The sequence below is a fragment of the Somniosus microcephalus genome, chromosome 15 (assembly GCF_052327205.1).
Source record: "Somniosus microcephalus isolate GS21.2 chromosome 15, FLI_Smic_1.0, whole genome shotgun sequence".
Taxonomy (NCBI): Eukaryota; Metazoa; Chordata; class Chondrichthyes; order Squaliformes; family Somniosidae; genus Somniosus; species Somniosus microcephalus.
In genome coordinates, this window is record NC_141001.1 from 7,169,038 (window position 1) to 7,185,198 (window position 16,161).

A 16,161-nucleotide genomic window follows, 5' to 3' on the forward strand; every position below is an offset into this window, starting at 1 on the left:
GAAGCTTCCCACCCAATCTCCCCCTCATCAAGAACTCTCCCACCCAATCTCCACCTCATCGAGAACTCTCGCAAACAATCTCCACCTCATCGAGAACTCTCCCACCCAATCTCCACCTCATCCAGAACTCTCGCAAACAATCTCCACCTCATCGAGAACTCTCCCGCCCAATCTCCACCTCATTGAGTACACTCCCACCCAATTTCCACCTCATCGAGAACACTCCCACCCAATCTCCACCTCATCGAGAGAACTCCCACCCAATCTTCACCTCATCGAGGACCTTCCCACCTAATCTCCACCTCATCGAGAACACTCCCACCCAATCTCCACTTCATCGAGAGTACTCCCACCCAATCTTCACCTCATCGAGAACCTTCCCACCTAATCTTCACCTCATCGAGAACCTTCCCACCCAATCTCCATCTCATCGAGAACTCTCCCACCCAATCTCCATCTCATCGAGAAGATTCCCACCCAATCTCCCCCTCATCAAGAACTCTCCCACCCAATTTCCACCTCATCGAGAACTCTCGCAAACAATCTCCCCCTCATCGTGAACTCTCCCACCCAATCTCCACCTCATTGAGTACACTTCCACCCAATTTCCACCTCATCGAGAACACTCCCACCCAATCTCCACCTCATCGAGAACACTCCCACCCATCCGCACCCTCATCGAGATCTCTCCCACCCAATCTCCACCACATCGAGAAACCTCCCACCCAATCTCCACCTCATTAAGAAATCTCCCACCCAATCTCTACCTCATCGAGAACTCTACCACCCAATCTCCACCTCATCAAGAACACTTCTACCCAATCTCCACCTCATCGAGAACCCTCCAACCCAATCTCCACCTCATCGAGACACATCCCACCCAATCTCCACCTCATCAAGAACCCTCCCACCCAACCTCCACCTCATCGAGAACTCTCCCACCCAATCTCCACCTAATTGAGAACCCTCCCACCCAATCTCCACCTCATCGAGAATTCTCCGCCCCAATCTCCACCTCATCGAGAACGCTCCCACCCAATCTCCCCCTCATCGAGAACTTTCCCACCCAATCTCCACCTCATCGAGAACTCTCCCACCCAATCTCCACCACATCGAGAAACCTCCCACCCAATCTCCACCTCATTAAGAAATCTCCCACCCAATCTCTACCTCATCGAGAACTCTACCACCCAATCTCCACCTCATCAAGAACACTTCTACCCAATCTCCACCTCATCGAGAACCCTCCAACCCAATCTCCCCCTCATCGAGACACATCACACCCAATCTCCACCTCATCAAGAACCCTCCCACCCAACCTCCACCTCATCGAGAACTCTCCCACCCAATCTCCACCTAATTGAGAACCCTCCCACCCAATCTCCACCTCATCGAGAATTCTCCGCCCCAATCTCCACCTCATCGAGAACGCTCCCACCCAATCTCCCCCTCATCGAGAACTTTCCCACCAATCTCCACCTCATCGAAAACTCTCCCACCCAATCTCCGCCTCATCGAGAACCTTCCCACCCAATCTCAATCTCATCGAGAAGCTTCCCAACCAATCTCCACCTCATCGAGAGCTCTCCCACCCAATCTCCGCCTCATCGAGAACCTTCCCACCGAATCTCAATCTCATCGAGAAGCTTCCCACCCAATCTCCACCTCATCGAGAGCTCTCCCACCCAATCTCCATCTCATCGAGAAGATTTCCACCCAATCTCCCCCTGATCAAGAACTCTCCCACCCAATCTCCACCTCATCGAGAACCCTCCCACCCAATCTCCACCTCATCGAGACCCCACCCACCAATCTCCACCTCATCTAAAACTCTCCCACCCAATCTCCACCTCATTGAGACACATCCTACCCAATCTCCGCCTCATCGAGAACTCTCCCACCCAATCTCCACCTCATCAAGAACCTTCCCACCGAATCTCCACCACATCGAGAACACTCCCACCCAATCTCCACCTCATCGAGAACTCTCCCACCCAATCTCCACCTAATCGAGAACTCTCCCACCCAATCTCCACCTCATCGAGAACCGTCCCATCCCATCACCACCTCATCGAGAACTCTCCCACCCAATCTCCACCTCATCGAGAATGCTCCCACCCAATCTCCACCTCATTTAGACCCCTCCCAACCAATCTCCACCACATCGAGTCCCCACCCACCAATCTCCACCTCATCGAGAAATGTCACACCCAATCTCCACCTCATCGAGAACCCTCCCACCCAGTCTCCACCTAATCCATAACCCTCCCACCCAATCTCCACCTCATTGAGAACTCTCCCACCCAATGTCCACCTCATCGAGAGCTCTGCCACCCAATTTCCACCTCATCGAGGACCCTCCCACCCAATCTCCACCTCATCGAGAATTCTCCGCCCCAATCTCCACCTCATCGAGAACGCTCCCACCCAATCTCCACCTCATCGAGAACTTTCCCACCCAATCTCCACCTCATCGAGAACTCTCCCACCCAATCTCCGCCTCATCGAGAACCTTCCCACCCAATCTCAATCTCATCGAGAAGCTTCCCACCCAATCTCCACCTCATCGAGAGCTCTCCCACCCAATCTCCGCCTCATCGAGAACCTTCCCACCAAATCTCAATCTCATCGAGAAGCTTCCCACCCAATCTCCACCTCATCGAGAGCTCTCCCACCCAATCTCCACCTCATCGAGAACTCTCCCACCCAATCTCCATCTCATCGAGAAGATTTCCACCCAATCTCCCCCTGATCAAGAACTCTCCCCCCCAATCTCCACCTCATCGAGAACCATCCCACCCAATCTCCACCTCATCGAGACCCCACCCACCAAGCTCCACCTCATCTAAAACTCTCCCACCCAATCTCCACCTCATTGAGACACATCCCACCCAATCTCCACCTCATCGAGAACTCTCCCACCCAATCTCCACCTCATCAAGAACCTTCCCACCGAATCTCCACCACATCGAGAACACTCCCACCCAATCTCCACCTCATCGAGATCTCTCCCACCCAATCTCCACCTAATCGAGAACTCTCCCACCCAATCTCCACCTCATCGAGATCTCTCCCACCCAATCTCCACCTAATCGAGAACTCTCCCACCCAATCTCCACCTCATCGAGAACCGTCCCATCCCATCACCACCTCATCGAGAACTCCCCCACCCAATCTCCACCTCATCGAGAACTCTCCCACCCAATCTCCACCTCATCAAGAACCTTCCCACCGAATCTCCACCACATCGAGAACACTCCCACCCAATCTCCACCTCATCGAGAACTCTCCCACCCAATCTCCACCTAATCGAGAACTCTCCCACCCAATCTCCACCTCATCGAGAACCGTCCCATCCCATCACCACCTCATCGAGAACTCTCCCACCCAATCTCCACCTCATCGAGAACCCTCCCATCCAATCTCCACCACATCGAGAACCCTCCCACCCATTTTCCACCTCATCGAGAACACGCCCACCCAATCTCCACCACATCGAGAACTCTCCCACCCAATCTCCACCTCATCGAGAACCCTGCCAACCAAACTTCACCTCATCGAGAAGTCTCCCACCCAATCTCCACGTCATCGAGAACTCTCCCACCCAATCTCCACCTCATCGAGAACTCTCCCACCCAGTGTCCACCTCATTGAGAACCCTCCCACCCAAACTCCACCTCGAGACCCCACCCACCAATCTCCACCTCATCGAGAACCCTCCCACCCAATCTCCACCTCGAGACCCTAGCCACCAATCTCCACCTTATCTAAAACTCTCCCACCCAATCTCCACCTCATCAGGAACACTCCTACCCAATCTCCACCTCATCGAGAACCTTCCCACCCAATCTCCACGTCATCGAGAACCATCCCACCCAATCTCCATCTCATCGAGAACTCTCCCACCCAATCTCCACCTCATCGAGAGCCATCCCACCCAATCTCCAACTCATCGAGAACTCTCCCACCCAATCTCCAACTCATCGAGAACTCTCCCACCCAATCACCACCTCATCGAGAACTCTCCCACCCAATCTCCACCTCATCGAGAACCCTCCCACCCAATCTCCACCTCATCGAGAACACTCCCACCCAATCTCCACCACATCGAGAACCATCCCACCCAATCTCCACCTCATCGAGAACCCTCCCACCCAATCTCCACCTCATCGAGAACTCTCTCACCCAATCTCCACCTCATCGAGAACCCTCCCCCCAATCTACACCTCATCGAGAACTCTCCCACCCAATCTCCACCTCATCGAGAACTCTCCCAGCCAATCTCCACCACATCAAGAACCCGCCCACCCAATCTCCACCTCCTCGAGTACCCTCACACACACATGCTCCACACACCCAACCTCACACTCACCCACGATCCACACACCCAACCTTACACTCACACACGATCCACACACCCAACCTCACACTCACACACGATCCACACACCCAACCTCACACTCACACACGATCCACACACCCAACCTCACACTCACACACTATCCACACACCCAACCTCACACTCACACACTATTCACACCCAATCTCACACTCACACACTGTCCACACCCAACCTCACACTCACACACGATCCACACAGCCAACCTCACACTCACACACGATCCACACACCCAACCACACACTCACACAAGATCCACACAGCCAATCTCACACTCACACATGATCCACACACCCAACCTCACACTCACACTTGATCCGCACACCCAAACTCACACTCACACACGATCCACACACCCAAACTCACACTCACACAAGATCCACACCCAACCTCACACTCACACAAACCACCCACCCAACCTCACACTCACACATGATCCACACCCAACCTCACACTCACACACGATCCACACACCCAACATCACACTAACACATGGACCACACACTCAACCTCACACTCACTCAGGATCCACACACCCAAACTCACACTCACACATGGACCACACACTCAACCTCACACTCACACAGGATCCACACACCCAACCTCACACTGACACACTATCCACACCCAACCTCACACTCACACACGATCCACACCCAACCTCACACTCACACGTGTATCACACACCCACAGAACACTGGACGGGGAGACTCCTGGGTAGGTGCGGGATGATGTTTTGGGAATGGGCACGAGGAACACATGAGAAATTACACTCAGCGAGCCATTCACCTTACATGTGGACAATGATGGAAGATTCACTTCCCAAATCCAGCACCTGGACACAGGAGTCTGAGAAAGGACGACAGGGCCAGGCTCGGCTGCACAGCTCTGCTCATGAACGCAATGCCAGGAAACACTCCCAGCCTTACCAACGTGGTGGATTTGTTCCTTGATGACCTCGCACTCTATCGGCCACCGTGGGGCCTGCTGCGGACCATTAGCTGCTACAGCGTAGAGGCTGCGGGGTTCTCGCAGACGGGGGATGTGCTTCCCGGCATGATAATCGAACACCACTTGTCTGGTCCTTAATAACTGATGCTCGTTGATGAAGGAATCTGAACAGTTTAAGGGAAAAGTGCTTTAGACACGAGCATTTACAAAATTTCAATACTTCTACTGCTGATACACACAGCCAGTGCTCACAATATGTGGCATAGAAATAGGCGTTAACATACTCATTACATTTACACGCTAGTGGACACTTAATCTGCACATTATACAGACACACACTGAAACACGTGGCAGGCTTGCTCTGTAATCAACTCAAAGCACACAGGTTCACTGACCCCCCACACACTCACTGATCCCCCACACACACTCACTGACCCCCGCAAACACTCACTGACCCCCCACACTCACTGACCCCCCACACATTCACTGACCCCCCACACACTCACTGACACCCCACATACTCACTGACCCCCCCACACACTCACTGACCCCCCACACACTCACTGACCCCCCACACACTCACTGACCCCCCACACACTCACTGAACCCCCACACACTCACTGACTCCCCCCACACACTCACTGACCCCCCACACACTCACTGACCCCCCCCACACACTCACTGACCCCCCACACACTCACTGACCCCCCCACAAACTCACTGACCCCCCCACACACTCACTGACCCCCCCACACACTCACTGACCCCCCCCACACACTCACTGACCCCCCACACACTCACTGACCCCCACACACGCACTCGCTGACCCCCACACATGCACTCACTGAGCCCCACACACTCACAGTTGAATATCTGGGCTTCCTCCTCCTCATTGCAAGTGCTGCCGCTGTCGTCAGACTCCGGTCGGTTTTGGTTTGACTGCAGATGACCATCCTGCTGCCAACTTTGCATCTTCATCAGCTGGTAGCAGGGAGCCCTGCGATCTGTCAGAACACAATCATTGCAGCTCATTGAGTCACACTGTCCATCCAGCAATGGGACGCAGCACGTGGCCGCCAGACCTCAGCTATTGACTGACTCATACCGTGTCTCGGGGGCGGGGGTATCTCGGGGGAGGGGGGTTATCTCAGGGGAGGGGGGATTCTCGGGGAGGGGTTTCTCGGGGAACGGTGTTCTCGGGGGGGATTCTTGGGGAGGGGGTTCTCGGGGGAGGGGGTATCTTGGGGGAGGGGGGAATCTCGGGGAGGGGGGTATCTCGGGGGAGGGGGGGTTATCTCAGGGGAGGGGGGATTCTCGGGGAGGGGTTCTCGGGGAACGGGGTTTTCGGGGGAGGTGGTATCTCTTGGAGGGGGGTGTGATGAAATATGCCGTTCATCAGGCACTGTATTCTCTGTGTTTAGTTTAGTTTCAGTTTCATTTCCCCTCCGGTACTGTATTGTGTGTAGGGCTCCGCCCATACCTGGCCACTTCTTAAGTAGGCTGCACTGTCTCACAGACAGTGCAGCAGATCTTTGGATGGGAACTGTGTGTTACTTTCTTAGTTAATAAAAGCCTTGCTTTGCTCCGTTAACGTCGAGTCTCGGATTCATTGAGGCACATCAGGGGGTTTCTCGGGTTGGGGGGGTTCTCGGGTTGGGGGGGCACCCTCACCATTCTATCTGGGGGTGGCAGTGTAATCCCAGGGCCCACATGCCGGGAGCGGTCCGTGTGATAAAGTCTGTCCAGGTCGGCCAACGTTAAAATCTGCAGCGGGGGGCGGGGGGGGGGGGTTTACCCTGAAACACCTCCGATAATTGTTGAGGTGATTCAAGATGGAAGAAGGCTGGTCAGTCACCGGGAGCTGAGCCTCATTGTTAATGCTCAGGTAGTCCCTACCCAAGGAAATGATGTTCTCTGCGTCAGTGTCCAAGGAGCACCCAAGATACCGACAGCGGCAGCCGTCCGCAGTGTGGGGAGGCGGGGGTGGCAATGGTTCTTCCCACGGCTGATAACCTCGCTGAGAAGCTATGCCGGTGCCCGGTCTGCAGGAGAAGTGTTCCCCGGTGCTTTGGCACAATGGAAAGATTGTGTGCAGCGGGGCGATGGTCTGAACCCAAAGCTTGAAATGGGACTTCCCCCAGGGGTGTAATTGGAAAGAATGGGAGCAAGAGGCAAGGAGCACACTGCCCATTGCTCTGGTCAGGCCTGAGTGACTGCCTGGATTCAGTTAGCGACCTCCTTCCATCAACAGCTGCTTTTTACTGGAGGGCAGGCCTCAGCCCCAAATAAAGATTCTGCTTCCTCTCCTGCAGAGCCACATTGCCGAGGGGAGGCTCCATTCTGTCGTGATTATTGCCTCCCCCCACCGACTCACAACCTGCCCTTTTATGGCTAGTTGCATCCCTTTAACTGCTGCATTGTGACATCGCCCAACTCCGCCCCAGCCTCAGCTCATCCGCTGCTGAAAACCTCATTTGTTATCTCTAGACTTGACTATTCCAATTCTGGCTTCTTGAGCATCCCCGATTTTAATCGCTCAACCATTGGCGGCCGTGCCTTCAGCTGTCGGGGCCCTAAACTCTGGAATTCTCTCCTTCACCCTGTCCACCTCTCTCTCCACCTTTAAGACGCTCCTTAAAACCGACCTCTTTGACTAAGTTTTTGGTCGCCTGCCCCAATACCTCCTTGTGTGGTTCAGAGTTTGAGAATCGCTCCTGGGCAGCGCCTTGGGAAATTTTACTGCGCTTGTATTGATTTGTATGTGGGTTCAATGACGACACATTCATGAAAGAGAATGAGTTTTAATCTAAAGTCTGTTCAACTCTTTATACAGCTTTTCAGGAGACACCCTGCTAGTGATGCATCTAGAATGAAACTGAAACCAAACTAAACTGCCTTGCTTGTTTCGGTCACATGCGCTCTGCTGGTCAGGCACAAGCAATCAATACATGCAATCATGCTGGTAAGGCATCATAATCGAACAGGCAAATACCATCTCTATTTGCTGATATCATTACATCTCCTTTTCTTAAAACAAAAGTATTTTACTTTTAACTAACAACATGTTTTCTTTGTATTAATCTGCATTTTAACTGTAACACTTAATGAACTTACATTATCATTATCATGATCAAGGTTTTTTAACCTTGCTTTGTGTGTTCACATGAAATATGTCAATACACTATGTAGTGTCCGTGTGTAGATAAAGACACTGAAGACAGGAGTTGGTTCATAGGTATTTACTAAGCAAGTCTGGGGGGGTTTCTAAAGGATATACACAATACACAGGCTTATATAGCCCAAGTGGCAATTACCGGCATTACGCACACCTGGGGCTCTTAAAGGCACATACACCACAATTCCTCCCCTTCTAGCTAACTAGTACATCATATTTTAAGTAATTATTAATTACATGTTATATGCAAAATAATATACATTGCTGTATTAATTAATTATAAGTTAGTCTCTCAGGAGGCTTCCTGACTCGGTCCGGATAACGCCTCGGGGGTGTAGTAGTTTCTGGTGGTGTAGTAGGTTCTTCTGGCAAGGCTGATTCGGCTTGAAGGCCAGTGTCGGGTTCATCGGGCTCCAGTATCACCGGCTCGGAGGTAGATATGGGTATCTCTACTTCATCGTTAGATGTATAGAGTGGTGGTGTAGGTTGTCCCTTTTCGGATGACTTGATGATTTGGTCAGCATGGCGCCTTATTATGCTGTCTCCGATGTCCACGGTATACATCAGTGGTCCTAATCGTGTGCAGATAGTTCCAGGCTGCCATTTCTCGGTACGGTAGTCCCGGGCCAAAACCGGTTGGCCTATCTGGAAGGCCCTAGTTGGCCTTTCATTCATGCCCTGAAACTGCCGGTTCTCCACATCCCTTTGGATGTTGGGCTTGACCAAATCCAGCCGGCATCTTAGGTTTCTATTGTAGAACATCATGGCGGGAGTTTGGTTAGTAACCATATGCGTTGCATTCCTATATGCAAATAAGAAGTTATCCACCTTGTGCTGAAGTTTTATGTCTTCATTACCCATGGCCTTGATGGCCTTCTTGAAGGTCTGGACAAACCTTTCAGCCAATCCATTGGTGGCGGGATGGTATGGGGCGGACGTGTAGTGCTTTACCCCATTGTTCTTTAAGAACTTTCTGAATTCTTCGGACACAAATTGCGGTCCATTATCAGAACATATCTGCTCCGGCAGCCCATTCCTGGCAAATATGGTCCTTAATACTGTGATGGTTTTTTCCGTGGTGGTGGAGGACATCTTTATTACCTCCGGCCACTTGGAGTGTGCATCAACTGCGATTAAGAACATTGAGTCCATAAATGGACCAGCAAAGTCGAGGTGCACCCTTTGCCAGGGAGATGAGGGCCACTCCCATGGATGTAGAGGGGCCTGTGGCGGAGCATTTTGGACCTTCTGGCATCCTAGGCAGCTCTTGGTCATGTCTTCGATGTCTCCATCGATACCTGGCCACCATACAAACGCCCTAGCTAGGTTCTTCATTTTCACTCCACCCAGATGCCCCTCGTGAAGCTCCTTTAGCACTTTATCCTGGAGTTTGGGTGGAATCACCACTCTGGATCCACACATCAAGGTTCCTCGGCACACTGACAGCTGTTCTCTTCTTTGCGAGAATGCTGGCAACAGTGGTTCGCCATGTGCTGGCCATCCCTTCACTGTTAAATCGTAGACCCGTGAGAGAGTAGGGTCATTTCTTGTCTCCCTTTCAATGGCAGAATTTGTCACCGGTAGACATTCCACTATGGTAGAGTGGAATATCTCTACTGGGTCTACTGTAGGTGCCTCTTCTATCGTTGGCAACGGTAGGCGTGATAAACCGTCAGCATTCCCATGCTGTTTTGACCCTTTGTATTCAATGTTGTATTGGTGTGCCCCTAGAAAAAAGGACCACCTCTGTAGTCTTTGTGCCGTCATAATGGGGACACCTTTTTTAGGGTTGAATATGGAGATGAGGGGTTGATGGTCAGTCAGCAAGGTAAATTTTTGTCCGTGTAGGTAATGGTTGAATTTCTTCACTCCCCATACCAGGCTGAGTGCTTCCCTGTCTATCTGGGCATAGTTACGCTCAGCTGAGTTCAATGAGCGTGACGCAAAAGCTATCGGCTGTTCCGAGCCATCAGGGAATCTATGGGACAATACCGCTCCTATGCCGTAAGGGGATGCATCGCATGCCAGTCTGATTGGTAGTGATGGGTTGTAATGAGCCAAAATTTTCTCGGATGTGATTAAGTCTTTACATTTATGGAAGGCACGTTTACAGTCTTCGTTCCATTTCCAAATCACTCCTGTCTGTAGAAGATCATTAAGAGGGTGTAGAATAGTTGATAAGTTCGGTAAAAATTTATGATAGTAATTTATTAATCCCAGGAATGACCTTAATTGTGAAACATTTTCAGGTGCTGGGGCTTTTATAACTGCTTCAATTTTTTCAGGTGACTTATGCAACCTTTCCTTATTAATTATGTGGCCACAATATGATATCTGATTTTGGAAAAATTCGCACTTGGGGCGATTTGCTCGTAGGCCCCGTTCTTTCAGCCTAGTGAGCACCTGCTCCAAATTGGCAAGGTGCTCATTGTCGTTTTCTCCTGTTATAAGGATGTCGTCTAGGTAGCATTGAGTCCCCGGAATCCCTTGCAGGACTTGCTCCATAGCTCTTTGCCAGATAGCTGGAGCTGATGCTACTCCAAAAACCAGTCGATTGTACTGGTACAGGCCTTTGTGTGTGTTTATTGTGAGATACTTTTTAGAGGTCTCCTCAACCTCCATCTGTAGATATGCCTGTGCCAAGTCAATTTTTGTGAAACGTTTCCCTCCGGATAGTGAGGCGAAAATATCTTCTATCCTCGGAAGAGGATACTGTACCGTGTGAAGGACCGGGTTTACAGTCACCTTAAAGTCCCCACAGATGCGAATTTTTTTCTGTTCCTCAGAGTTATTTTTCAATGTTTTTTTCATGACTGGAACGATGGGTGTTGCCCATTCGCTCCAATCTATTTTGGATAATACGCCTGCCTTTTCCAAATTCTTCAGCTCTGCCTCGACTGCCGGACGTATTGCGTATGGCACCGGTCTTGCCTTAAAAAGTTTTGGAATTGCTGTATCTTCCACTTTTATTGAGGCGGTGATGCCTTTCAAAGTTCCTAGTTTCTCTTGAAACACTTCTTTGGCGTTGGCCAAGATGTCTTTTAATCGTTCAGGTATGATGTCATCATTGTTTTTTTCCTTACTGGTCACTGTCAGTGCCTGAATGGAGTGCCAGTCTAAACGTATCTTCCTTATCCATTCACGTCCCAACAACGGTGGACCACCATCTTGTAGAATGTATAAATACAACTTTTGTATTTCTTTGCCGTTGTATACCACAGGCACCCTTATTTTTCCTTTGGGGTAGACTTTCTGCCCCGTATATGTTTTTAAGATAATGGATGTGTCTTTTAGAGGTATATGCGAAAATAGCCTCTCGTAATCTCGTCGATTTATTACGGTTAGAGCTGATCCTGTATCTAGCTCCATTTTAACTGGGGACCCTGCTATTGTGAGGGTAACCCAAATGGTTTGGTAATCCTCTCTGGCAAGTACATTATGTAATTTGAGACAGCTTAGTCTCTTGTTTCCGGAGTCGCTATCGCTATTCTCATCTTCGGAGCTATTGTCCGTCACCATTTGTACCTTCCTGTACTTTTCTTTATTGATTTTTTGTTTTCTGTCAGTGGATTTATTTTGTCCAGATTGGCATACCCGTGCAATGTGTCCAATCTTACCACATTGCCTGCATGCTTTGCCCTTGAACCAGCAGTCCCTCTGGTTATGGGTGGATCTGCCGCAGCGATAACATCTTCCGAACTCCTGTGTCATTTTATGGGTGCCGAAGTCCTATGTCTTTTGTTGTATCGCTGCAGCTCCTTTTGCTGCTGCTTCGTATGATACAGCCATACTGAAAGCTTTGTCCAATGTTAAATCTTTTTCAGAAAGCAGTCTTTTTTGTGTTCCTTCACTTAAGAGACCGCAAACAAATTTGTCTCGAAGATAATCCGATAGTCCTGCTCCGAATTGGCAGTACTTTGATAGCTTTCTTAATTCGTTTAGGTAATCAGCGTTACTTTCATTCTTGTGTTGATTTCTCTTGAAGAACTTGAATCGTTCCGCTATCAGCAGCGGTGTTGGGTTTAAATGCTCCTGCAGGGTATCAACAATTTCTTTAAAAGTCTTGTCCTTTGGTTTGGCTGGAGTGATTAAATTTCGTAACAGCCCGTATGTCTTCGCGCCCATTAAGTTCAGAAGTACTGAAACTTTTTTTTCATCTGTTATTCCATTTGCAGTGCAATAAACCTCTACTCTTTCCACGTATGTGGTCCAATCTTCTATTTCGCCATCAAAAGCCTCAATATTACCAGATTTAGGCATTTCAGAAAAGATATGGCGCTTCCCGCGGTTTTTTTTTTTCTCTCTGTAGCAACGATATGGCGCTTCCCGCGCTTTCCCGCCGCTGCTACCGATAACAACGCTGTTTTACTGTGGTTTCCGTTTATTCACTGTTGGAGACTCGTTCCCGACGGAGGTCTAAACGCTGACCTGCTTGCCGCGCCGGCCGTCTCGCGAGTGCACCCTCCCAGTCCGTTATTGCTTGCCTCTGATTTCGCTGCCTGTCTCAGCTGTAGAGCCCACCGCTGGAGCTCCAGCCTGACGCCCAGGAAGGGTTAGCGCAGTACCTGTCACCAGCTTGGCCAGCTGGTGAAACCACAGTTTCTCTTACTTCCTTGAGTCTTCTGGACACTGGAGGAATCGATGTCCTTGAGGTGCTGCCAAATTGCAGGTAAGTCCGTTTCCACTTCGTCGCCACTGTAGTGTCCGTGTGTAGATAAAGACACTGAAGACAGGAGTTGGTTCATAGGTATTTACTAAGCAAGTCTGGGGGGGGTTCTAAAGGATATACACAATACACAGGCTTATATAGCCCAAGTGGCAATTACCGGCATTACGCACACCTGGGGCTCTTAAAGGCACATACACCATAATTGCTCTTAAAGGCACATACACCACACACTAGAACTTGAAGAAAGAATAAGATAACATTACTTCCTTCTATAACAATAGTCCTTAAATTTGCTCAATGAGTCTCTCAGGAGGCTTCACGTGTCTTGAGGATTTTCTGATTGATTGTCCTTGAATCTGAGTTGTTGCCTCAGATGATTGGTTCTCAGCTGTGTGATCAGGTTGTTCAACAGTATCAGTCTCTTGACCTGCTGTGTCTGGTCCCATGAGAAGATCTCAACGATTTCTTCTCAGAACAGCACCCTCATCTGTCTGAATGGTGTATGATCTTGGTTGAACTTCACTCAGGACAGTTCCCTTCTGAGTCCATGTGTTTGTTTTGTCTTTCAACCTTACTTGGTCACCAGTGTGGAGTTCAGGTAGGTTTTGTGTTCCTCTGTCATAGTAGTACTTTTGCTTTTCTTTCTGTTGTTCTTTGAACTTCCTCACTTTCTCCCCCTCTTTTGTTTTCAGGAGGTTCTCCGGGATGGGTAGGTTTGACCTTAGCCAACGTCCCATCAGGAGTTGGGCTGGTGACTTACCACACTCGAGCGGCATTGTGCGGTATACAAGCATGCTTTGGTAGAAGTCAGTTCCACTGTCTTTTGCCTTGTACATCAGTCTTTTCACTGTCTGGACTGATTTTTCCACTAGTCCATTGGACTGTGGGTAGTGAGGACTTGATGTTGTGTGGACAAAGTCCCACTCTTTGGCAAAGTGTCGGAAACTTGCATTGTAAAACTGGGGTCCGTTGTCTGTGAAGACCTCGCTTGCCACGCCATGTCTGGAGAATATGGCTTTCATACATGTTATCACAGCATCTGCAGTGGTGGTGTACAGTCTACAAACCTCTGGATACAGGGAGTAATAGTCTGTGACTACAAGATAGTCCTTCCCTTGACATACGAATAGGTCAGCGCCTACCTTCTGGTGAGGTCTGTCTGGCGCTGGGTGTGGCTTTAGTGGTTCTACCGGATTGCTTGCTCGATATTTCAGGCATATTGTGCAGTTTGACACCTCATTTGTCACATCTTGGTTGATTCGTGGCCAGTACATCACCTCTCGTGCTCTTTTCTTACACTTTTTGATTCCCAGATGTCCTCCATGGATCCTTTTTAGCATCTCTTTTCTCAGACTCTTTGGGATAACTATTTTACTTCCTTTGTAGATGATGTCTTCGACCACTGATAGTTCCGCCCTGCAGTTCCAGTACTCTGCCATGTCAGGTGAGCAGTCTTGCTTCATGTTGGGCCATCCATCCAAGATGCTTTTCCTTAGTCGTCTCATTGTTTCATCTTTGTTTGTCTCAGTCTTTATGAGCTCCATTTTTGCATCTGCTATGGGCAGTGCACTTGTGATCATGTCCACGTAGGCGTTCACTTTTTCATCCATTGTGGTGTTTGCGGGCTCACTTGGGTCAACAGCTCTGGACAACGTGTCTGCTGTATACATCAGCTTATCCGGTGTGTACGCAACATTCAGTGTATAGCGTTGCAGCCTGATCATCATTCTTTGTATTCTAAGCGGACAGCTATTTAGTGGCTTTTGGAACAATGCAATCAAGGGCTTATGGTCAGTCTCTACACTGATTGCTTGTCCTGCCACAAACTGGTGAAATCTTTCACAGGCGTATGTGATGCTGAGCAGCTCCTTTTCTATTTGAGCATATCGCGTCTCCGCGTCTGTCATTGAGCGCGATGCATATGCAATAGGTTGCCAGTAGTCATATTGTTGCAGAAGAACGGCACCGAGCCCACTCTGTGATGCATCTGATGATATCTTGATGGGTCTCGCTGGGTCATAAAACCTCAGAACTGGTTCCTCTGTGAGCAGTTTCTTTAGATCGCTCCATGACTTCTCATGCTCATGATTCCATTCCCATTCTATGTTCTTTTCAGTTAGTTGTCTCAGTGGCGCCATCTTTTCTGAGAGGTTGGATATGAATTTCCCCATGTAGTTGATCATTCCATTAAACCTCTGCACTTCCTTTTTGCATTGTGGCTTTGGCATATTCTCAATGGCGGACACCTTTCTGGGATCTGGTCTGATGCCCTCACTGCTAAGGATATCTCCCACGAATGTCAGTTCTGTCACCCCGAGCTGGCATTTCTCTCTATTCAGCTTCAGGTTTGTTTTCCTTGTTGCTTCCAGCACTTTTTTCAGTCTCTTGTCATGCTCAGTTCTCGTGGTTCCCCATACTATGATGTCATCCATTGATGTATCAACTCCCTCCAGGTGCTCATAGATCATATGGATAGTTTTGTGATACACTTCAGGAGCTGAGGCAATGCCAAATGGTAACCTTAGGAATCTGTATCTGCCAAATGGACTGTTGAACATGCACAGTCTTGAACTTGCTTCGTCCAATTTCATCTGCCAAAATCCTGATGATGCATCTAACTTGCTGAAATACTTTGCATTTGCAAACTGTGCCATGATTTCCTCACGTGTAGGAAGCTTGAAGTGCTCTCTCTTTATTGCTCTGTTTAGATCTCTTGGATCCAGGCAAATTCTGAGCTTTCCATTCTTTTTGTCCACTACGACGAGGGAACTCACCCACTCAGTTGGCTCATCTATCTTCCGAATCACGTTCAGGTTTTCCATCCTGTCCAACTCTGCCTTCAGTTGCTTTTGAAGAGCAAATGGGACTTTTCTGCATGGATGTATGACCGGTGTCATACTTTTATCTACTCTGATCGTGTGTTCTCCTGGAATGCAGCCTAGACCCTTAAATAGGTTGTTGTACTCT

The 16,161-nt window shown here is 49.5% G+C and overlaps 1 protein-coding gene across 1 annotated transcript in view; it reads right to left on the reverse strand.

Moving 5' to 3' along the window:
- agbl2 (AGBL carboxypeptidase 2) overlaps window positions 1-16,161 on the reverse strand; it is a 158,619-nt gene that overhangs the window by 109,767 nt on the left and 32,691 nt on the right. Inside the window, exons 3-4 of the mRNA XM_086008467.1 lie at window positions 6,214-6,354; window positions 5,329-5,514 (exon numbers count right to left, since the gene is read on the reverse strand). Of these exons, the coding sequence (XP_085864593.1) occupies window positions 5,329-5,514; window positions 6,214-6,354 (327 nt within the window). The remainder of the gene's footprint in view (window positions 1-5,328; window positions 5,515-6,213; window positions 6,355-16,161) is intronic.